Source organism: Musa acuminata, chromosome BXJ3-8 (assembly GCF_036884655.1).
Source record: "Musa acuminata AAA Group cultivar baxijiao chromosome BXJ3-8, Cavendish_Baxijiao_AAA, whole genome shotgun sequence".
NCBI classification, from domain to species: Eukaryota; Viridiplantae; Streptophyta; class Magnoliopsida; order Zingiberales; family Musaceae; genus Musa; species Musa acuminata.
The window spans coordinates 33,170,909-33,194,629 of record NC_088356.1 but is presented as its reverse complement, the minus strand read 5'-3'; the positions used below and the strand labels follow the sequence as shown (position 1 = coordinate 33,194,629).

The 23,721-nt window shown below is 40.8% G+C and overlaps 1 protein-coding gene across 1 annotated transcript in view; it reads left to right on the top strand.

The window, feature by feature from the left end:
• Nucleotides 1-23,721, top strand: part of LOC135644763 (ATP-dependent DNA helicase At3g02060, chloroplastic-like) — a 51,533-nt gene that overhangs the window by 26,302 nt on the left and 1,510 nt on the right. Inside the window, exons 5-13 of the mRNA XM_065162651.1 lie at nucleotides 16,534-16,658; nucleotides 17,165-17,304; nucleotides 18,472-18,542; nucleotides 20,392-20,553; nucleotides 20,970-21,056; nucleotides 21,265-21,438; nucleotides 21,567-21,611; nucleotides 21,706-21,876; nucleotides 21,961-22,146. Of these exons, the coding sequence (XP_065018723.1) occupies nucleotides 16,534-16,658; nucleotides 17,165-17,304; nucleotides 18,472-18,542; nucleotides 20,392-20,553; nucleotides 20,970-21,056; nucleotides 21,265-21,438; nucleotides 21,567-21,611; nucleotides 21,706-21,876; nucleotides 21,961-22,146 (1,161 nt within the window). The remainder of the gene's footprint in view (nucleotides 1-16,533; nucleotides 16,659-17,164; nucleotides 17,305-18,471; nucleotides 18,543-20,391; nucleotides 20,554-20,969; nucleotides 21,057-21,264; nucleotides 21,439-21,566; nucleotides 21,612-21,705; nucleotides 21,877-21,960; nucleotides 22,147-23,721) is intronic.

Here is a 23,721-nt window from a genome sequence, read left to right as displayed (position 1 = left end):
CAGTCAAACCATTGTATGGCATCCCCTTCAAGATGTATAGCTGCAATTTTCACTATAAATGCGTCGGCGGTTTTGTAGTACCGATAATATCGCTCCGCGTGCGAGATCTAACCAATCGGGTCTCCTTCTTCCCATCTAGGGAAGTCCACTCTCATGCGTAGATGGTTGGGGTCGGTCATAGAGTCTCCCCTCTCTTGGAGGTCATCTCTTCGGGCTTGGTGGGATTGGTTAGAGCTCTCTCCTGGATGTGATTTCTTCGGGCTTGGTGGTTGGCCCAAACTGAGTTTGGTAAAGAGAGTCCGAATCTTATCCTCCATTCGTGCCTCGAAGGCTTCAAATTTAGCATTGATTACCTCCTCAGATGCCATAGTATATGCCTCCAAATCTATGATATTAAGATCTCTCTTTTGTTGTCGGGTTAAAGGCATGTATAGGTTGTGAGAAGTGATGGTTGAAAGGGTTGGTGGATGTAGGCTACGGTTTATGCTTGTTTTGTGGCTGTTTTGGGTGCAGTTTGAGGGTGTGGTTTTGTGGAGTTTTAGGGTTGTGGATGAAAGTTTTAGATCTGTGGTAGATGGTAGCAAAGGTTTGATAGAAATCAGTGGAAGTTTGTTGTAGAATTGTGTTGTCTTGTAAGAGCAGAATTGTCGTCGAAGAAACAACGGTTTCTCGATGAAATTTCCACCAAAAACTTGAGAAATTTGAGGAGGTAATTGACAGCAAAATCTCAGTTTATATGACAGCAAGGATGTCCAATTTAATCAAGAAAATTTCGGCAGTATAACAACAAAGAAATTGGTGCAAGTTGCAATAGCAGAATTCCCGTCGAAAAATTTCAGCGGTTTGCAACGAAAATTTGCAGCAACAAAATCATTTTTAGAGATTAATTTCTCAATAGATCAATCTTAAATGGATGCCAAGATGATCTATGAAGTATATAAGAAATTTCATTAAAAAAAGATTGTAAATAGATGGGTTAAGGCAATAATATGCGGCTGAAATTTTCTACAGCACAGATTTTCAAGTGTAGCAGATTGGATATAAAAGATCAGTGGTTTATATTGAGAATTTTTCGACGAAACCAAAGGGAAATCTATTGTTAGGAAGTGTCAAAGCTATCATAAAAATTTCATAGAGATTTGGACAGAAAAAATGTAGTAAGATCAAACAAACTGTGCTATGCTGTTAGAATTTTACAGTGCAGATTTTCAAGTATAGCAGATTAGACGTAAAAGATCAATGGTTTATATTGAGAATTTTTTGACAAAACCAAAAGAAAATCTGCTGTTAGGAAGTGTAAAAGCTGTCATAAAAATTTCGTAGAGATTTGGATAGAAAAAACGTAGTAGCAAGATTAAACAATCTGTGCTATGCAGTTGGAATTTTGCAATGTATCTTTCGTCGTAGAGATAAAAACTTTGCGATGAAAAGTTTACGCATCAATTTTGGAACAATTTTTTTTTTTGGATTTTCGAATAAGGATAACTAAATTGCAACAGCAGTAAGGTAGGAAATCAGAACCTGTTGCAATTCACGGGGAGATCTAAGGATGATCCGCGATGGTGGAGATGACGGCGGAATTTGGCGACGATCTTTTAAGCAATTGTGGGAATTGCTTTGGGTTGTTGTGGAGGGCTGATGGATGGCTGTGGAAGGGCAGCGAGATGCCAAGAACGCTGTTATGATACCAGGTGTTAGAACCCTTACAGATTCTAAACTTAGGGTTGATCTCTTTAGGGGATTGGCTTCCTTGGAACTCTATAGGGGTTCCTCCCTCCAAGTTGCTGCTCAAAGGCTGCAGAAAAGATTCATCTATTGCTTATGAAAAGAGGAGGAAAACATGGCTATTTATTGGGCTTCTAAACCCTAACTCCTAATAGGACTCCTATTCAAGACTCTTACTTCTAACCAACTCCTAATAGGACTCCTACTCAAGACTCCTATTCCTTTACAACTCCTAATTCTTCTCTAAGAAACAACCTTCTAACCCTAGCCGGCCTCTTTACCTCTTTAATAGGGGTCGGCTTAAGTAGGTTTTACATGAATGTCCCTCTCAATTAGGACTCTCCTAGCTAGAGTCCTAACACCCTTCGTACTTACGCATCAATCCTTTGTGTACTTTGTTCCTAAAGAATTGGAGTGATACTGGTTGGAGTTTCACCAACACCAAATCGCCGACTTTGAACTCCTGCGGTCGCCTTCCCAAGTTGGCCCACTTCTTCATCTTTTTGGTCGCCTTCTTCAAGTAAGCCCGTATAATATCTGCATTCCGGTGCCATTCTTTTGCAAAGTGATATGTTGATGGACTACTCCCAGTATACCTGATAGCTAAGGTGTGAGGAGTCGATGGTTGTTGTCTAGTAATGATCTTGAAGGGGCTCTTGTTGGACGCAGAGCTCCGCTGCAAGTTGTAGGAGAATTGAGCTATGTCCAATAGCTTCACCCAATCTTGTTGGTTGGCACTCATGTAGTGCCAAAGGTATTGTTCAAGGAGCGAGTTTATCCTTTCAGTTTGGCCATATGTCTAAGGGTGGAGGCTTGTGGAGAAGTATAACTTAGACCTCAACAATTTGAATAGCTTGGTCTAGAATCGTCTCGGGAACCAAGCGTCTCGATCACTGATGATGTTGTGCGGGACTCCCCAATACTTCACCACTTTCTTCATCATTAGCTTTGCCGCCTCCTTTGCTGAATAGTGTAGGGGTGCAGCAATGAAAGTTGTATACTTTGAAAATCGATCGACCACCATGAGTATTGATCCGAGTCCCCCTACCGCCGGCAAGCTTGATATGAAGTCCAAGGAAATGCTCTCCCACCGCCTTTCTGGTACCAGTAACGGTTCTAAAAGTCTCACCGGCTTCCGCTGCTCCACCTTGTCTTGTTGGTAAGTGAGGCACGTTCGAATATATTCCTCCACATCAGTCCCCATCTTCGGCCAGTAGAAGGCCCTCTCCACGAGAGCCAAGGTTCTGTGAATACCTAGATGTCCAACCCAAAGGGAATCATGACACTCTCTTAAGAGTTCACGCCTTAAATTGTCCACTCAAGGAACATAAACCCTATTCCCTTTTGTGTAAACAAGTCTCTAATAGACCCAAAATCGTCGTGCCTTGCCTTCTTTGATGAGCTGCATCAGGGTTACTGCTTAAGGATCACTGTACAGTCCATCCCTGATCCTGGAAAGGAAGTTGGAGTGCAATTGACTTGCTTGGCTTTTGCCCTCCAACTGTATGGCATTCACTCGCTCCATTTTTCGGCTCAATGCATCGGCCACGATATTTGCTTTTCCGGGCTTGTATTCCATTGCCATATCAAACTCAGCTAAGAAGTCCTGCCATCGTGCTTGTTTTGGGGAGAGTTTCTTTTGAGTTTGGAAATAGCTCAAAGCGGTGTTGTCTGTCCTTAGCACAAATCGCGATCTAAGAAGGTAGTGTCGCCAAACTCGCAAACAGTGGACCACCGTTGTCATCTCCTTCTCGTGCACCGGATACCGTCGCTCGGTCTCATTGAGCTTGCGGCTCTCGTAGGCCACCGGATGACCCTCCTGCATGAGTACTCCCCCAATAGCGAAGTTTGAAGCATCTGTATAGACTTCGAAGGGCTCCCTGTAGTCCGGCAATTTGAGCACCGGTTCTTCCAACACAACAGCCTTCAGATCTTGAAATACAGCTTCACATTTATCAGACCACCTCCAAGGCTGCTCCTTTAGCAACTCCGTCAGTGGAGTTGCATGCTTCGAATACTCCGCTATGAAGCGTCGATAGTAGTTGACGAAACCAAGGAAGGATCTCAGCTCTGGCACCTTCTTTGGAGTTCGTCATTCCGTAATAGCTTGCACCTTTGATTTGTCCATCCGAATGGAGCCATCACCAATTCGATGCCCCAAGAATAAGATATCCGTTTGAGCAAAGTAGCACTTCTCCCTTTTCACGAACAAAGTGTTCTCCCTGAGAACCTTGAAAATTGTCCGAAGGTGCTCTAAATGCTCCTCGAGCATTTGACTGTAGACGACGATATCGTCCAAGTAGACAACCACAAGCTTATCCAAATACTCTTTGAATAGTTGGTTCACAAGAGTACAGAACATGGCCGAAGCGTTGGTTAAGCCGAAAGGCATCACCAAGAACTAAAACGCTTCGTACCTGGTCACGTAGGTAGTCTTCGCTTCGTCGCTTTCAGCAATGCGCACCTGCCAGTACCCTGACCGGAGATTGAGTTTGGATAAATACTTTGCCTAATTGGTCGAACAAGTCCGTGATGAGCAGGATGGGATATTTGTTCTTCACCGTCACTTTGTTGAGGGCTCAATAATCGACGCATAGTCGGAGGCTCCTGTCTTGTTTCTTTTGAAAGAGAACTGGAGCTCCGAAAGGTGCTTTGGAACTACGGATGAGACCATCGCTTAGTAGTTCACCTAATTGCTTTCTGAGCTCTGCCAACTCCGGAGGGGGCATGTGGTATGGTGGTCTCGCTGGAGGCTTCACTCTTGGCTCTAGCTTGATATGATGATCAACGCCTCTGCGTGGCGATAGAGTCTTCGACAACTCGGGTGGCATAATGTTTGTGAACTCCTTCAGAACGTTAGCCACCACAGTAGGTTCATGAATGGCCTCCTCGTCGAGTAGCTCTAGCTTCATAGCAGCTACGAATGTTAATTCACCTTTTCATACCCCTTTCTTCAGTTGTAATGCCGATATCTGTTGGGGTTCCCTGGTTCCTCTCCGAGAGACGGGAACCACACAAGGGTCGTCACCTCCCATCATACATAAGGAGTTTAGGAACGACATTGACACCAACTTCGTCGCGTGCATGAACTCCATTCCAAGAATCACTTGGAAGTCGTCCAGTGGCACCGCCATCATGTTTGTGCTCCCGCTCCATATTCCGATCTTGATGGGAACTCCCTATGCTAACCCGGAGATTCGCTTGGCCTTCAAGTTCACCGCCTTTATTCGACTTGGGTTCTTCTCTAAGATTAGCCCAAGTCGCTTTGCTTCTCGATCGACAATAAAGTTGTGGGTAGCACCCGTGTCCACCATCACACGGGTCGTTTGGCCATTGAGCTTAATGTCTATGTGCATCAGCTCGCTGCTTCTTGTTTTTTGTGGCCTTGTCTTCATGTTCTCCCCCACTTGACCCCGCATAGCGTTCAACAAACGCATTGCTCTCATCCGGGGTCCTTGCGACTCCTCATCGTTGCTACAGGATGGATAGAAGCTATTAAGGCATTGAGTGCTTGCCTCTGTGGGCACTCTCTCACCATGTGCGACCCTCCGCACAAGAAGCATCCACCAGGTTTTGGGGCTTTGCCTTTTGAGCTTGGCCCTTTGTGGGAACTCTTTTTCCTTTGTTTACCCTCGGGCTCCTCTCGAGAATATTTTGGGGGGCGATTTCCTGAAGATTGTTTCCTTTTTCTCGGGTCCTTAGAGGTAACAAAGTCAGTGAGTCTTTCTGTGATGGCAATTTCTCCGATCACATCGGTGACATTCCTTCGATGCAGTTCTCATTGAGCCCAAGGCTTCAAACCATCGAGGAAGCTGAACAGCTTATCATTCTCGGACATGTCATATATGTCCAACATTAGTGCAGAAAATTGCTTCACGTACTCTCGAATGGAAGTACATTGGCGGAGTTGTCTTAGTTTCCTCCTTACGACGAACTCTGTGTTCTTAGGTAGAAACTGAGTTCTCAACTCCCGCTTTAAGTCCTCCCATGTGTCTACCCGACACCGACCTTGTTGGATCTCCTCCCAACGGGTTCTCCACCAAAGTTTTGCATCCCCATTCAAATACATGGTTGCTATCGAAACTTTGGTTTCTTCAGAATCAGGCCTCGTAGCTCGAAAGTATTGTTCCATGTCGAACAGGAAATTCTCGAGCTCTTTAGCATCTGGCACCCCCATAACAATGCGGCTCAGGTGCCCTCAAGTTTTGTGGCAGCGCAACGCGGGTGTTGCTCCCTCCCGCATTTAGTGCCCTTGTGAGCATTGTCACTTTGGAAGTGAGTTCCGCTATAACTTCGTGCAGATGTTGCACGGAGTCTTTGGTGTCGTGCGACAGTCGATCGACTAGGGCCTCCACCTTGTCGATTCGGGATTCAGCTTCTTCTTGCGAGCTCTCTACCCTAAGAAGCCTTTTTTGGCTATGGTAGAGTTCCTCCAAGCTCACTTCAAGAACATCCAAGCGGGTTTCCACCGCTGTGAGTCTCTCCTTATGGCTCTTTTTCCCGGTTGGCGCTCCAGATTGCGCCTCCTCCGCTCACGGAGAGTAGCCAACTTCTCGCTCATCATGTTCACTGCCACGCTCCTCTTGAGCGGCTCCAACAACATGAGAGCAAGTTTGCACTTGCAGCCCACCTGCGGTTGCTTGGGGCAAGGGTCCGGCTTGCCCCGTCTTGCTCGATTCGCCACGATGCTTTGTTATGGCGAGATTGCGAAGTTTCTTCGTTGCTTGCTCGAATTGCTTGCCCGCTTTGATACCATAATGTCACGGACTTAGCTGGAATTGCCTAAGCCGTGAGGCACCCGTGCGGCCAAGTGATGAACTTAGCTTGAGTTGCCAAAGTCGCGAAGTACCCTTACGCCAACTTCTCGGACTTAGCTGGGATTGCCTAAGTCGTGACGCGCCCTTGCGTTATGCGTTCGCAAAGGGTCAACCAGTTTGCAACCTCACTAAGGTCTCGAAGGACCTGTAAAAGAGAAAGTTGATTAGTTTGAAGAACGAGCGGCAGACAAGTCCCGACGTCTCGCGGAAAGGGGAAGCTTTACAAGCAATTCAGCAAGCTAGTTGAGTGTAAGAGAGAAAAGAGAGGAAGGAGAAAACAAGGACTTTAGAAGGTAGAACGAACAGTTGCAAGTCCACAAACAACTGCTCACCGGGTGCCAGGCGCGAAGGCAAGTTCCCATCAAGTTAACATGCGAACTTGTGAAGATTTTTCAACGCCTGACGATATACCGAAGCCCTATCCAACCCTATGCCACCCGGGGGGTTCCAGGGTGCTGAGATGGCTGACGTTTTGAGTGCTGTAGCGGGTTGCAGAAAACAGCCCGCGACATGCGAAAACGGAGCCATTTTGGGGCTTTTTGGCTCGGCGCGATGAGCGGTCGCATTGTAGCGTTGTAACCTGTTCGAACATGCATTTCTACAAGCAAAAGCACATAAAACCAAGGCAAAACTGGCTACCCTGTCTCTGTACAAGCATGCAAAAGCGACGAACGGTTCGTTGAACAAAGTTGTTGCGAGTGCACGATGATCGTTCGTGACAGATCGTCGCTTGAGAACTCTTTGCTTTTCCCTATTTGAAGCACTTTTAATTCACAACAAGAGTAGATTAATTCCTTTTTTAACTTGTGTTTATTGTAGCAAAAGTGCAACTCCTCCGCCAAAATTTTCATCCGAAAATTGGTATTGAGTCGATGGATCGTTGAGCTCGAACCCCATACTGTCACAGATTGTTGGCATTCACACGTAACACTTTTATCAATGAATTGTTTGTCACTTTAGTTTGCTTGTACAAATGCTTGTTTTTGTGTGTTTTTGCTTGAAACTATGAGCAAGAACAGTTTGCTGTGTTGCAGAGCGATCGCTCACCAGAATGAGCAAATCTATCTCAAAATGACTTAGTTTCGCTTGTCATGGCCTATTTTTTGCAGGTTGCGGTGCGGAGCAAAACGTTAGCCATATTAGCACCCCAGAACCACTCGGGTGGCACAAGGCTGATTGTGAGTTTAGGGTAGTGTTGGAGTTGATTGGATTCATAAGTTCGCACGTTAAGCCTACGGGAACTTGCCAATGCGCCTGACACCCGATGAGCAGTTGTTTGTGGACTTGCTACTGTTCATTTGCCTTCTAAAGTCCTTGTTTTCTCTCTCCTCTCTTGCACACCAAACGTTTACTGAATTGCTTGTAAAGTTGCTCTCTTTGCGAGATGTCGGAACTTGGTCGCCGCTTGTTTTCAGAACTAATCAATTTGCTCTTTTACAAGTCCTTCAGGACTTGAGCAAGGTTGCAACTAGGCTGACTATTTGTGGACGAATAACATAAGGATGCCTCATAACTTAGGCAATTCCAGCTAAGTTCGTGATAATACGGATCAATTATAAGCTCATATTACCTTGGTTACGTAGAAAAGCCTCTTTTCCTTGAGATTGAGGCATTATTTGTATCAGATTCTTGAGAAAGAAAGTTAGAAGTAGTTGTTATTGAAACGGTTTGCTAGTGCTTGAATGAAAGATATAATCGAGAAGGGGTTGCTTACCATCTTGTCACGGACTTAGCTGGTTTTGCCTAAGTCCTGCGGAATCTATGCATGTCTGTCCGCAAAGGTCAACCTCCCCGAAACCTCCTATGGTTCCTTAGGACCTACAAAAGAGAAAACGGGTTAGAGAAAGCGCCTCACTCGGGATCCACAAGCAAACCCTTCAGGAAACACTTCATAGACAATGCAAATTACAAACAGACTTTACAAGTTCTGAACGGTTGCACAACAAGGGTCAAAATGGTCCACTACAGATCGATTATCTCTCACAAGTGTCCACATGATATAACATTTATTTACAAGCCTAAGAAGGCCACCAAACCCAACTAAAATGGGGTTGTTAAGCCTTCGATCGTTCCTTTACATGCTGTGCAAAGCATGAACAAACAGAAAAACACGGACATACATAAGTATTACGTCAAACATCCTGTTTAGAACTTTGTCCGTGATATTCTCCCCCACTTATTCCTTCGACGTCCTCGTCGAAGCCTTTGTCGACACTGCAACTCCTCGCCTTTGCCGAGTCTTCAATCTTTTACTTCTACTGCAATGCGCCTCTTGGATCCCAGTTGCTCTCCGCTGCTGTTTTTGAGTAGTCGAACCTTTGATCCGCCATGTCGCTTCAACTCGCTAATGACTTTAACTCTAGTGTGGGGTTGGCTGAGTTGTGTTGATCCCTGTTGGTTCCTGTGGATCCTCTAGGTGAAGGAAAAGACCATCCTTACTATGCGTCAATCTCTCAAATGCCTCATGTTGCTTGAACTGGGTAGATGCTTGTTAGAGCTTTAACGAGCATCGCCTCACAAACTTCTGAAGTTTTGGGTCCTTCCTCCACAAAATTTGCCCATCGACTTTTCTTTCACTTAGTTGTCACTTCCAAGTATATTCGCATCACTTCCGCTTTCGATTAGCATTCTATTAGGAAATAAAGCGGATAATCTACTCTCAGTAGTACTGATCACCATTTGTGAGGATTTGACAACTATTGTCTTCTAATATCTTCGAAGGGTCTTTGAACTTGTGCAGAGCTCCTTTGCTGGATAGATAAGAGAATTGGGGTACTCGATTTCACCCATTCTCTTAAGAGTTGAGAAGGCAATGGTTAGTTGACTTCGCCTGCCTCCTCAAGGGTTGTACTCCATGCATCAAGCTGGTTACTAACCTTCGTCTGCTCTTTGCTCACACTTCTGAAGCACTCAAAGTGTTTGCACTCCTAGCATTGAGTTAGTTACTGTGATTCACCTTTTCAATGCCATCGAACTTCTGGAATGCAGTAAGTTTTCACCCCAACTTAGAGTAAGTCTCTAATAGTTTTGGTCGCTTTTGGGATTGTACCGTCTTCTCCATCAACCCGACTGCCTACTCCACTGAGTAGCAAAGGTATAGGCGTACTGCTTGCTTCGTTCCTTGGTCGTGCACTCTTGCATGACCCGAAGTCCTTCACTTTCGGCTATCTTGATAAGAAGCTCGTTGACACCGGTCTTACGAAGTTATTTGGCCTCTACCCTTCAGCCTTGTCTCGATACTTAGAGTTTGCCTCTGCATGCTCTACCTCTTCGGCCCCTTTCACGACCAAGTACTCTCCCTTCATGAGAGTAAGGGATCAATGACTTTCGCGGAAGTCCCGCCTCTACGGTACCATAGCGCAGCCATGTCCATGGCCCTACTATCCGTCGCCTCGCATCTGCATCCCTTTTCTTCACGATCAGTAGATATGTCTCTGTGGCACTCCTCCGAGTCCACCTCCATTCTAACCGATACTTGAGTTTGGGTAGCTAAGTCCCTCTAGACTCGTCGTCGCTTCCTCGCCTCTTTCGACCCCCTACTTCAACACCTCTATGTTCTCTAAGCAGCTCCCTTTGGTCGATGGAAAGACAGACTGCAAATTCCATGTATGGCCTCTGCCATCATGTTGTAGGGTTTGCACCGATTCTGTTCTCCTTAGCTTCCTTGGTAGCAACGTTCGCTTACTCGACCTTGTCCTCTGACTTGCCGGGCTCCCTTAAGCGAATATGGGCCCTAGAGTAGTCCAACTCTCCAACTGCTTCGATCATACCTCTGCTTGATCAAGTCCCTCCCATGGGTCTCACTGGTACTTGCATTCGAACTTTTCCCTCGGTAGTACACATCCCTTATATGTTGATGATCAAGGCTTTCATCCGATGCAAAATTCGATGCACGCACGGAAGACCCGCCTCTACGGTACCATGGCCTTCACTCCTTGAATCGATAGCCCTTCTTGCCGTCGTGTTGTTCACCGAAGTGGAGCTCCCAGTAGCTCCTGATCATACCTCCATATGATATAGTCCTTCACGGGACAATGTCGTGTGTATCGCATTTCCACGAACTGTTCCACCATGATCCGCTACAACATATTGCCTCCTAGTGACATCTTTATTGTATTCTGAACATTGTGGGATGAACTCGAATTGTGATCCCTCTATGTGTGGCCTCTGCCAATACATCGCAGGGTCTCTTCCACCTTCGATTTTGTTCGCTCCTTTGGGAATCGACCTCCATCCACCCACTCTTGGGTCACACCTAGATGAAGCACCGCTCTAGGACAGTCCGTCACCTAGTAGCTCCCAAAGTCCACCGACGTCGTTGCAATTAGTGTATCATTGTCTGGATCTTGGGCCTCTGCCCCTACTAACACAATCTCCGCTGCGCACCGCTTCCTTCATGGCAACTTGAATGGCAACACTGTGGCATATTCTTCAAGAGTACCCGCCTTCGCGTCCTCTTGCCCCATGCCAAGGCCTTCTGAACCTAACTTCGCCTCCGCAAGTTGAGTCGCCTTAGTTCCTTCATCAAATGCTTCTCCGAGATAAGGTGCATGTAAGCTCCCTTCGTCTTTGGCACCATGCAAGATAAGTCCGCTCCATCCGAATGAAGGACCTATAAAACGACATAATCCCGCTCTTGCCTTTGCAAGAGTTCATGTCCTTGACCCTTGTCCAAGGAAAGCTCTGTGTCTCCACTCCATGTTCCATCTTCTATACCGGCTCTCTTCATGCGGCTTGGGTACTTCGTCAAGTTACACCCAAGTTGCTCCGCTCCTCGTTTTGCATTGAGTTGATGGTGGCCCTCGCGCCCACCATTCCACGGGTCAGCCCTTCCTTGAGTCTGATCTCCATATCGACTCCAAGTGTGCCTTCATTTATGTTGCTTTAGGTCGCTCCCCCACCTGATCTCGCAATGCATCCACCAATACATTCTCTCAAGCAAGATCATACGATGACTCCTCGTCGCTCGTTCGGTCTATTGAGCTTCGTGGAGTTGTTGTTTTTGAGGTACTCATCCTCAACATGTGCGATCTGTTGCACATGATTCTCCCTCTGGAGAACCGGGACCTATCCCTCCTGGATATCTGTCTCGTTGGAGCAACATCTCTCTTTGCTTCTCTCTCTGAAAGTTTCAGAAACCACCATCCCCTTTGGATTACTCCGATTTGCTGAACAAACTATGTATTGTTCTGTCTCCTGCAAACGCACTTGCTAGATTGCAACTCCACGTCAATACAGCCCCCGCTGCACCACTCAAGGCCTAGAAACATGCTGAACTCGCTTCACACTTCAGCCTCCTACGGACGTATTCTTCACATGCCGAAGAGAAAGTTTCAATGCTCCATGGCGCCAAGTTTCGGTCGCTTTGGAATGGTCGCGAACATTCCATCGTCCGCATACAAGCCCATGCATGAGTACCAAATTCTTCGAGTTAGCAATTCCCCTCACCTCTATAAGCTTTGCACAACTCTTTTGGTCGCTGAGCAACTCATACCACCTCACATGGTCTCATCCTTTACCAAGCGCCTCGCTTGCCTTAAGCACCATCAAGTGTTATTATCAACGTCAAGCCGTAGCTCGAACTCAGCCATTCTAATCTTTGTGCGCTACGCATTCTTCCAAGCTTGCTTGTTCTCGTGGTGCCTCTTGCGCAAAGGGTTGGCCATTCCTCTGAATGCCAATCTCAGATGCCTGCTCCTCCGAGCGACTCCTTTTCCCTACATCTCCATGCCCGTTTTCCCCCCAAACGGTCGCGCGTGCTGACTGCTCTCAACGCAGTCCCGCTAGGTCCCCTACGTTTGCACGTCAAGTGTTTCTATGAGTGCTTGTCCCGCTTTGATACCATCTGTTACGGACTTAGCTGGTTTTGCCTAAGTCGTGTAGCACCTATGCGCGTCCGTCCGCAAATGTCAGCCTCCCCAAAACCTCCCATGGTCCCTTAGGACCTACAAAAGAGAAAACAAATTAGAGAAAGCGCCTCACTCAGGATCCACAAGCAAACATTTCAGAAAACACTTCATAGACAATGCAAATTACAAACAGACTTTACAAGTTCTGAACGGTTGCACAACAAAGGGTCAAAATGGTCCACTACAGACCGATTATCTCTCACAAGTGTCCACATAACACAACATTTATTTACAAGCCTTAGAAGGTCACCAAACCCAACTAAAATGGGGTTGTTATGCCTTCGACCGTTCCTCTACATACTGTGCAAAGCATGAACAAACAGAAAGACACGGACATACATAAGTATTATGTCAAACATCCTGTTTAGAACTTTGTCCGTGACAATCTAGTACCTGAAGTTTATTGGACAAAAGCCTCATTCATGCCTTATTGGGCAGCATGCCTAGTATAAACTGATACCACCAGGTAAGGGCTGGTCTGTGTGTCAATTTAGGCTCATACCAGTAAACATCAATTGGCATAGACATTTAGCAATGGTATTTTAAACTTTGGTTGCAGCTAGTTGAGTGGTTACATGGATCTTTTCCCACCATCTCTTAAGGCCAATATAACTAGTCACAGAAAGAGCTAATGAATCTATTCCAATGTTTTCTAATACAGTTTTCTTAGATGTTCCTTGCTGCTTCTCCTGCCACTAATTAACAGCAACTCACCTTGGTCTAACCAGTGAATCTCCTTTGGAAATGCACAAACCACCTTAAATAATATTTCCTCATTTTTTCTTAATTGGAACTTAATTGTTCGTGTATATATTTTTTATTGTACTCTTTTAGTAACCCTATCATCACATCTTAGGTGTACTAAATTATTGGTTATATTATTCCCTAATCATCCAACAATTTGATCCATATTTATATTGACCATAAAATTGTTACATAAAAATTTGGAACTTTTGATTAAGTGCATGCTAGAAGTTAATGTTTAATCCAAGGTATGCAATACCGTACCATACCGGTGTTTCGAGGTTGGCTCGGTACGGTACGGTACCAGCATACTAAGTGGTACATTAGGGCGTACCGAACGGTACACCAGAGCTTACAGAGCGATTTTCTCTTACCATAGCAACTGTAGCATTGTCCATCCGGTAACAGGCGAAGTGCTACAGTGTATTACTGTAGCACTGTTGCACGGTCCGTCCGGTAGCGGGTGGTTCACATATCGGTATACCGTCGGACTGGTACATACCGCCCGTATCGGGCGGGTACCATTCGAAATTGCATACCATGGTTTGATCTATAGTATACTTGTTTTATCCACTTATTTTAAGCTTGACTTGTATGGTTTGATATGGTTTGTATCATAGATTGAACACTCAGTATTTATTTGTCCAACAAAATTTAAGTCATGGACTGTGCAAAATCATCTTGTAGGTAACTTCCCAGTTCAGTTCGATATTGCACATATTGCTCGGAGAGGTAACCGGTACCGAGCTATACTAGCATGGGTATCAATTCTACATTATATGCTTATAAACGGAAGCCCTTGAGGAGTCTATCAACAGTCCCCATTATCATTCAACATTGTAGACATTTATGAACCCTCAAACCCCAAGCAATTATTTTGCAGCTTCTCTTCTCCTCTCTCTCCTTAGCCTCCGCTGTCGCCATAGCCTTCTTCACCTCTGCCCCTACCTCTGCATGTGCTTCCCTGTTGCTGTTGCCTTCTGTTCCTTTGGTATAAGTTAATATGGCCATTGCCTCATATTGCTGTCTCCAAATGTCATTATCACTTTAGTGTCATGGACTTACCTAGAATTGCTGGAGTCGTGAGGGACCGAAGTGAAAATCCAACAAGGTTAGCCTAAGTTTCAATTTTGTGTAGTGCTAAATGACCTGCAAAGAAGAAAAGGGTTAGTCAAAGAAGTAATGACAAAAAAAATGCCACTATTGCCTATAAAGCACACGAAACAAAAAATTAAAAGCAATGGGGAAGTTAATTAGCCTAAAAGAAGACAAGTGCAGTTTCGAACACTAAACAGAGAACTTGATGGAGTCTCATGCTGAGACGGCTGATGTTTTCTCCACCAACTAGTACACTGAAAACCAGCTGTGGCACGCACGAAAAAGTCTTTTTTGGCTGCTTCAGCCTCGGATTGCTAATGATCGACAAAATAGTCTATAAACTGCATATACAACAAAAAAAGTAAATTACAAGCCCAAATGAGGATGTTGGTCTACCACATGCCTTGTTATTTATAATTGTACATGGAAAAGGGTAACAGCAAACAGAAGATGGATTGCACGGTTGTGGGCTTGCTATGGTTGTCCATGATCTTCTTCTCCATTTAATTCATTGACCCCCTCGTCAATGTTCTTTGGAAGCATCTGATGATCTGTTCTTCATGGGGTAGAGCATCTTCTAATTGACAATTGGCCTTTATCTTGGGAGGCACTTCAACAAGTCAATTTGGTTCGTTCCCGAGGGAATTTTATGCCTACAATATGCCAATATGGCTTCAACTCAACATTTGTATAACATATGTGAGGGGATGACGAGTGAGATGCTTCTTGATGGGTTCTAAAGAAGTTTTGCATTTTAAACCATGTTGAGAGTTGTGCTCCATATAAGACATTGCCTGTCCTTCCTGTGATTCGAAGTAGTTCAAACTCGGTGAAGTAATTGAAGATCTAGTTGACCATCCATATCGGGAATCAATTCCGAAGTGGGAGAATCTCTTAGACCTCTCAAATAATTTGTTGGATGACAGATTGTTTCAGACCTTGTTTTTTGTAACCTGGTTCTTCCGAGGGGCAAGACTAGGCAAGCAGATGTCAGTGCCAATCAGATGACTGAAAAATCAGAGTTGGTAGGGTCTTACAACAAGCTAATGGTGGTGGCCACACTGAAAAGTCATAGTATGATTGGCAGAAGATCAAATGCTTCATAAGACTAAGGCAATTTATCAGAAGAGGTAAGACATTGCAACTACATTGATTCTAGGAAGGACTCGACTAGCTAAGAAGAACTTGGTCGAGAAAGCATCAACAGAAGGCCATGAACATTAGAGGAAAAGGAAGGGCATGGTACTATAGCAGCTGGTCTTTTGAGTGTTGACCAAATTTGTGCTCCTGAGGGGAGAGCATAAGGTGTTTGACATACATCCATGACCCTTTTTGGTGTTGTTTTTCATTGTTTTTCAGTGTTTCAAATGTACGCAGCTTGTATGGGGCATGAAGTATTATTGTCAACCCCATTTTGCTTTATTGATGATGTTTTTGTTTTCTTTTTCTGTCTTGTAAAATTTGAAGATGTTTTCGGTTGTGCAGTGTCACGCAGAGGTAATATTACCAAAACAACCCTATATTTGACACCCATAGGCTGATTCTAGTTGACGGTCTTGTGTGTTACGAAATGTCACTGTCGTGGCACACAGGAACTTAGGTGGCACTAGGTTGGATGGGATTTTTGTTATGTGTTTGGGGGGTGGTGCAACATTTTTAGTATGCTTGTTTTTGTTCGACGAAAGTGCCAAATGAACATTGGGCTTCCACCTATCTTCGAAACCCCTTTACATGTGTGACTGTATAACCTGTTTCTCAGTGCTTTTGCGCATAATAAAAACTAATCGCTTTGGCCTTTGTGTTGCTTGCGATCCCAACAATCTTTTAATTCATGTTAAGGTCTAGGCTGACTCTTGTGTAAGTAATGAATCAAGATTATAATTCATGATATGTGTTCTCTCTGCCATATCATCATTCCAAATCTTTTTTCCTCTCCAATAACATTGTTTTGTATCCATCTCTTTTTTGTTGATTTTGGAGTAGCCCATGATCACAGAACTATTCTTTCCTTGGACAGCTCTAAGCTACATAAGTTTGCTTGTGAAATAATGTGTTCAAATCTCTAGTAATGGACTTATTAAAGAAAAGTTATTTTCCATAACCATCTGATACATTTTGCTACTCCAAGAGATGAGCCTTTCTTTTTTTAAAAAAATGCTAAATGTAGTAACTTGCTTGTTTCCATACTGAATTCTGTCAAGTTTGATTAATTTATAATGTCCTAATGTCTAATTTCTCAGAGATTTGGAGTCAAACAGAAGGAGAAGATTGCATCATTCAAGACTTCAGTTGATGTTCTCACACTGTCTGCAACTCCTATTCCACGTACTCTTTACCTGGCATTGACTGGATTCCGTGATGCTAGGTAACAGATCTTTAGGAATATCACATCTGAGTTTATGTTTTCTAATATGGTTTAGTCTAGCAGCTAATGTATCTCAGACGAGTTTTGAGTTGATTTAAATATGACTCTGATTCTCTTTATCAAGCACAAGGTCATTGTGCATATAGAACACAAAAAACTGCAAGGTTTAGTTCTCTATCTAATAGGTCCATCTGGAACATGGACCTATGGTTTTTATCATTCTGATTCATCATCCCTGAAACTCGTAAGTGATATTGGTGGATTCATCATCCTGATTCATTGATGCATCCCTTTAATGTCTTCTTTTCATTGTACTATGATGATAACAACCATGACTATCGTTCGAAGAACAGTTAGTAGAAAGGGCTTCTGGAGTTCAAGAAGGGTTAGAGTTAGAATTTATCATGGAGAAATATATTTAGCTATTCATTTTTTTCTTTTTAGCTGATTCACTTCTTGTCATATTTGACCATTGAACTTAATGATACATTTTTTTTCCATTACAGTTTAATTTCAACACCACCTCCAGAAAGAGTTCGTATAAAGACCCACTTGTCATCTTATAGTAAAGAGAAGGTCTTATCAGCAATTAAGTTTGAGCTGGATCGAGGTGGTCAAGTTTTCTATGTTTTACCCCGAATTAGAGGTATTTTTTGCTCTAATTTACTTCTTCTATTAAAATAAATAATTAAATATTTATCTTATTTTCATGTAGATCTCTTACTTACAAAGATTAGATAATGTACTTTGTATTTCACAGTACCGGTGATGCACAAAAATACACTTGTATTATATATTATTCAATAATCTGAATACATTTGCATACATTACATGCATGACAAAAAAGATATAGTTAGTGCAGAAAAGGTAATAGATGAAATCAATCATCACCGTATTCAAGAAATGATAACATACTAAGCCTAATGTATTCTTACTCTTCTTAGTGACATCATGAAACATCAGGCATTTGCAGTACATGCATGACCTCAGGATGTTTCTTATTGCAGCAACAACATTGATATCACTGTAAATGCAGAAAAACAAAGTAAAAGGTTTTTTGAGTGTAAGGATAAACTGGAAAGGGACCCAATTATCAGATGAATTCATTTGGTTTCATTTAGAGCTGCAACCAAACTATATCATGCCTAATTAGATGAATTCATGTCACAAGGTCTAGTTTAAAGGCAATACAGAATAAGTCATTATATTCCTTCAAAATTAGTGATTTTTATATTTGTCCTCTAAAATTATGTTTGACATAAATACCCTGCAAATCTAAAAGCTTGCATATGTGCCCTTATAGTTAATCTGTTGGTCAATTTCCATTTGATTGCTAGTAGAAACTCTAAATTATATTAATACCTTTGGAAACTTCTGCTGTTTTATTATTATGATGGCAACAAGTTAATGATATTTTATGTATTTTATATTTTTATTCTCTTAAACTCAGACTAGCTAATAGTAACCATACATATTAGTCGTTAACAAGGTCTTCTGAATGGGTGCTGATGTGAGGTATGTGGAGGATGTTAATGAGTGGAGGAACTTGTATACTATATCAAAATTTGTTAAGGAAAATAAGCTATTTTTAAACTTTTCAAGGTCAGATATGTACAAACCACAATCATAATTGACTGAGTAAAATCTGTTAGACCCAAATTAAGCCCAATAAAATCAAGTTAAGATGGATTTGAGTTATAATTAAGCCCAATAAAATCAAGTTAATATCTCATTTTATAGCTTATGAAACATGTAATCTTTTTTTCTTTCCCATGGGTTTTGACATTGTTTTGTTGCAAATTTTTTGTTACAGGATTGGAAGAAGTAAAAGATTTTCTTGAGGATTCATTCCCCAATGCTACAGTTGCAATTGCTCATGGAAAGGTTGGTTATTTTATTCTGATACAAATTTGCGTAAGTTTTGGCTGAATTTCTTGTCTTCATTTGCATTATGGAAAACTTGAAAAATAGCTTTTCTTAGGGAGCTTATTAGTTGTTAGTGTTTTTTCTTTGTGATCTTAGCTTGTGTTCGGTTATCCATTTTCCAAAGGGGATGTGCCTCTGGTTCTATCTATTCTGCCAGCTCTTTTAATATTATACATTGAAAATAAGTCTTTAGTGCTCCAAAGCAGCACGTTACTATATCTGGATGACTAAGTCTATGATAATTTTTTAGATAAATTTGAAATGGGAATTGTTCTTTCTAATGTTAATTTTGCTAGTTACAAAATTTTATGCTATAACTGATAAGCCTGCTGTAATTCACTAGCCTTGTTTCAGACCTGAACTTTGGTAAATAATTCCAGTAAATGTAATTCTATAAAACATGTTCAATATTTATGTTTTAGAACAAACATACTGCATCTACTAGGCTTTTGACAAGCTCGATTTCAGGTCTCGTTTATTGAAAATTTGAAATATAAATAATTTATGTTGGATGTGTAATGAATAAAACTATTCATACTCATACTTTATGTCATATTACAACAGCAACAACAATAACACAATCGTAAGTCTTAACTATTTGGAGTCGGCTACATAAATATTTTGTCGCTATTGAGATCTGTAAAAAGTCATATGTTTTGTTAAGTTCAAAGTACTCAAATTTTTATTTATAGTTTCTATATAGTTTCTATTAAAGTCTTTTTGGTCTTCCTCTACCTCTCATTGTACCACTAACATTAATTACTTCACCTCTTCTGACCACCGCATCTGAAGGTCTCCTCAGCACGTACTCATATCATCCTAAATGATTTTATCGTATCTTTTTTCTCTATCGAAGCTATACCTAGTTATTCACAAATAAAAGTATTTCTTTTCCTATCTTTCCTAGTAACTCCATATATCCATCTTAACATTCTAATCTTAGTAATACAAACTTTTTATATATTTTTTTCTTAAATACTCAACACTCAAATTCATAAAGTATCATTGGTCTCACAATTGTCTTATAAAATTTTCTTTTTAATCTCAAAGGTACCCGATGATCACACAAGACTCCTGATGCCCATCGTCATTTTAACTATCCCATTTTTACTTTATGAATAATATTTTCATCAATTTCTATCTTGTTGAATAATTGATTTAGGATACCTAAAGCTCTTATTTAAAGGGATTTCTTGTCCATTCGTTTAACTATATTCTCTTGTTTATTTCTAAAATCACTAAAATTATATTTTATATATTTGGTTTTAGTCCTACTTAATCTAAAATATTTAGTTTCTGAAGCTTGCCTCCGTAGCTCAAACTTATAATTAATTCCACTTAGACTCTCATCAACTAAGATAATAATATCATCAGCAAATAACATACACCATGGAGGTCTATCCTGTAAGTGACTAATAAATTTATCCATTATCAATGTGAAAATATAGGGATTTAATGTGGATCCTTAGTATAATCCTATACCAATAAGAAACTCACTAGACACATTCTCTGTAGTTCTAATACTAGTAACTACATTATCATATGTATCTTTAATAACATCAATATAATTAGTGAATCTATCTTTCTTTGTTAAAACCCACAATGATAAATCTCTAGGAACCCTATCATAGGCTTTCTCTAAGTCAATAAAAACTTAATTTGTATTGAAGAAAGAAAAACCTAATCTAGGTAAGTTGAATATCAGCTGTTAGTTCGTTAAATGTAAAATATTAAATTCTTATGTTGATTTTTTTGTTAAACTCTTATTCTCTTATTCTGAAGAAAGAATTCTTTGTTAAATTGTCAGCAATACTCAAAGCAGCTGGAAAAAACAATGGAGAAGTTCTCTCTTGGAGAAATCAAGATTCTTATTTGCACCAATATAGTTGAAAGTGGACTAGATATCCAAAATGCAAACACCATAGTAGTTCAGGACGTTCACCAATTTGGCCTGGCTCAATTGTATCAGGTTCTTATTTCTGTTTCTCTTGTGCAAAAGCAAGATGATATCATGCATTAATTAGTTTAACATTGACAACCAAGTGTATTCCTGTTAGTATGAAGCTATCCACAAAGCAAAAATCAAGTTGGAAAGCTCCAATCTTTCCATTGTTTTCAGAAAAATAGTACAATAAAATAAAAAAATTTCTGATTTTGTTGTAGGGAAGTAGTACACCAAGAATTCATTAAAATGTCTTTGGTACTTAAGTGTACAAGCAGATGCTGCAGAAGATGACTTGTTTATAATTACTCTGAAAGCACCAACCATTTATGACACCTTTCTTATTAGGATTTAATGGGTGTTGTTGCTTGTCCACCACATAAATCCCTGAAGGCTCATTACTTATGTCATTTTGCTTCTGATCTTCTAACATCTTTTAATAGCTTCGAGGAAGGGTTGGACGAGCGGATAAAGAAGCTTATGCATATTTATTCTATCCTGACAAATCGTTGTTATCCGACCAAGCTACGGTGGGTATTCTTGAGACTTCGGTTCCTACAAAAGAATTTTATATGCAATGGTAAATTAGGCTTGAACATTATTCTCACATGATAATAGCAATGGATGTTCTGAGCTTTTGTACTTGGTTTGTGTTTCTGTAAGTTGGTTCTGTTTCTTAAAGAACAATATTTGAAAATTCCTTTTCTCCACTTACAATTGATTGTTCCTTTATTACAGGAAAGACTTGCTGCTATTGAGGAGTATGGGGATCTAGGGCAAGGCTTTCATCTTGCAGAGAGAGATATGGGAATAAGAGGATTTGGGAATATATTTGGCGAACAACAGACTGGTGATATTGGGAATGTTGGTATTGACCTTTTCTTTGAGATGCTCTTTGAGAGCTTATCTAAGGTTTTATCCTGTTCTCTATGATCTTTTATTTAATATGTAAATACTTGCTTTCAACATTTGCAATTATAATACCTGGACTATAATAGTGTAACTCCAGAAAACTCAGAAGTTGCTAATTTTTCTCCCAGGTTGAAGAGAATAGACTCCTTTCAGTTCCTTATAACAGAGTTCAGGTACCAGTAACATATTTTTATCAAAATTAAACATTTGTGAGTATTTTGAGATCAGATTTTAAGGTATTTGAGACCCTTGCTTCCTCTTTGGCAGCTTGATATAAATATAAAACCACACCTCTCCTCTGAATACATAACTTATCTTGATAATCCTTTGGAACTTATCAAAGAGGGTGAGAGGGCTGCAGAAAATGACATGTGGAGTTTAATACAATTTACTGAGCAATTGCGACAACAATATGGAAAAGAACCTCATTCCATGGAGGTAGTTATAATTATTAAAAATTTAGTTCTAAATAAACTTCATGATTCTTTCTGAAATTGGGTACTTCCCTTTTTTTATATGCAGTTATTGCTTAAGAAACTTTATGTGAGGCGAATGGCAGCAGATCTTGGTATTAGTAAGATATATACAGGTGGGAAGACGGTTATTATGGACACAAAAATGAGCAAGAAGGTCTTCAAGCTTATGACAGAATCGATGACCTCTGATATATATCGTAATTGTCTTAATTTCACTGGGAACGAAATTAAGGTGTGTTTGTGATATTACTTTTGTTCAATGAAGCAGAGTCATCCTGGAATGATCATTATATTATTAATTTCATTATTCAGTTTGTATGACATAAATGATAGTATATATTTTCTTCAAAATCTTGGCTTAACAGATGTCAAAGACAATTTTGAACCAATCTCTAAGTAGGTTAATCATATAATTAAGAACATAATATGCATGTTATTATCACTTTATTTTTGAGATCGCTCATTAAGAAATTGCCACAAATTATGACAGTAAGGGTAACTGATGGCTGGTAGATTGCAGTTTGTGAGATGGAACGGTGAGAATTTATTGGGGTTGGCTACAAAAGTACCACCAGAAAACAGGGACATTTGACCATTTGATTTAGCTATATAGTTGTATACATTGTCAATCTCCAGAAGTTCTCACCTGGTTTAATTTTTGACAGAATTCTGTTTCTCCTGTTGAGAAACATAAAATATAATGGCTAAATAAATAAATTTTATGAGATTGAAGAATATAAGTTGATTAATTAATCTTGGTCTGTCCAAATTGGATTATGTGTATCATAAGTTTGTCTGATTGTTCAATTGCGGCATGCCAGTTTGTTTTAGCTGTATGCTATCACATTGTTTTTCTACCACATTCTTAAATTGGAAGTCATTGCCAATTGGAGCTTGATGGTGGAAAATTATTCATCCAATTGACTATAAGGAGTTGAAAATAACATCATCTTGTAGTCGTAGCCCAGTATTTGGTTTTGTGTTGTTTCCTGTAGGTTTTGATCTTTGCTATTTTGTGTCATCTTGGATCACTGTTGTAACTTGACATTGTTATCTGTATGAAATGGATGGCCTGCATCCTCAACAATATATTGAACTTACACTTGCAACTGCTAGTCCAATCTACTTACATTACGTTTGAATTTCATTGTTATTATCCTTTAATTTTGTTGAAGTATGCACATCATCAACTAATTCTGCTTGATTGAAATTCTCTTGCCCCTCTGCAAGAATATAGATTTTATTTTTGTACATTATTTTTGTAATGCAAACCTACAAATCTATACCATATAATAAAAGTTGGGTTTCCTGAAACTGCTCTACCTGTGTTTTTACTATGTTGTAGTATTCCCACGTGTCCTTAAGCTGTGCCACAAAGTTACCAATTAACTTCATTCCATGCTGTTCCCAAAATTTGTCATGTGTTTTCTTTTTTCTGTTCAAAATGAGAGGATTGATTATAAATTACGAAATAAATCTTGCATTGCATGAATCATTATTTATAATGCATAAATAAGATATGCTATCCTCAGAATAAACATATTCCTAATGACATGTCATGTGAAAATTACTAACATCATTCATGTCTTTTTGCATGGTGACAGTGCTTCATGTGTGAAATTTAGAACCTTTACCTCCAACAGAATGTGAAGAATTTAAATCATCATGAAACTCTACAGAAATAGGAAACTTGTGATTTACATGAACCCTCGTTGGCCCAGCTGAATTGTTCTTGCTGGGAGGCTTTGAACTTCCATAACAAGAAAATATTGGTTTCTCATCAGTGACACCTCAGTATTCTCATTAA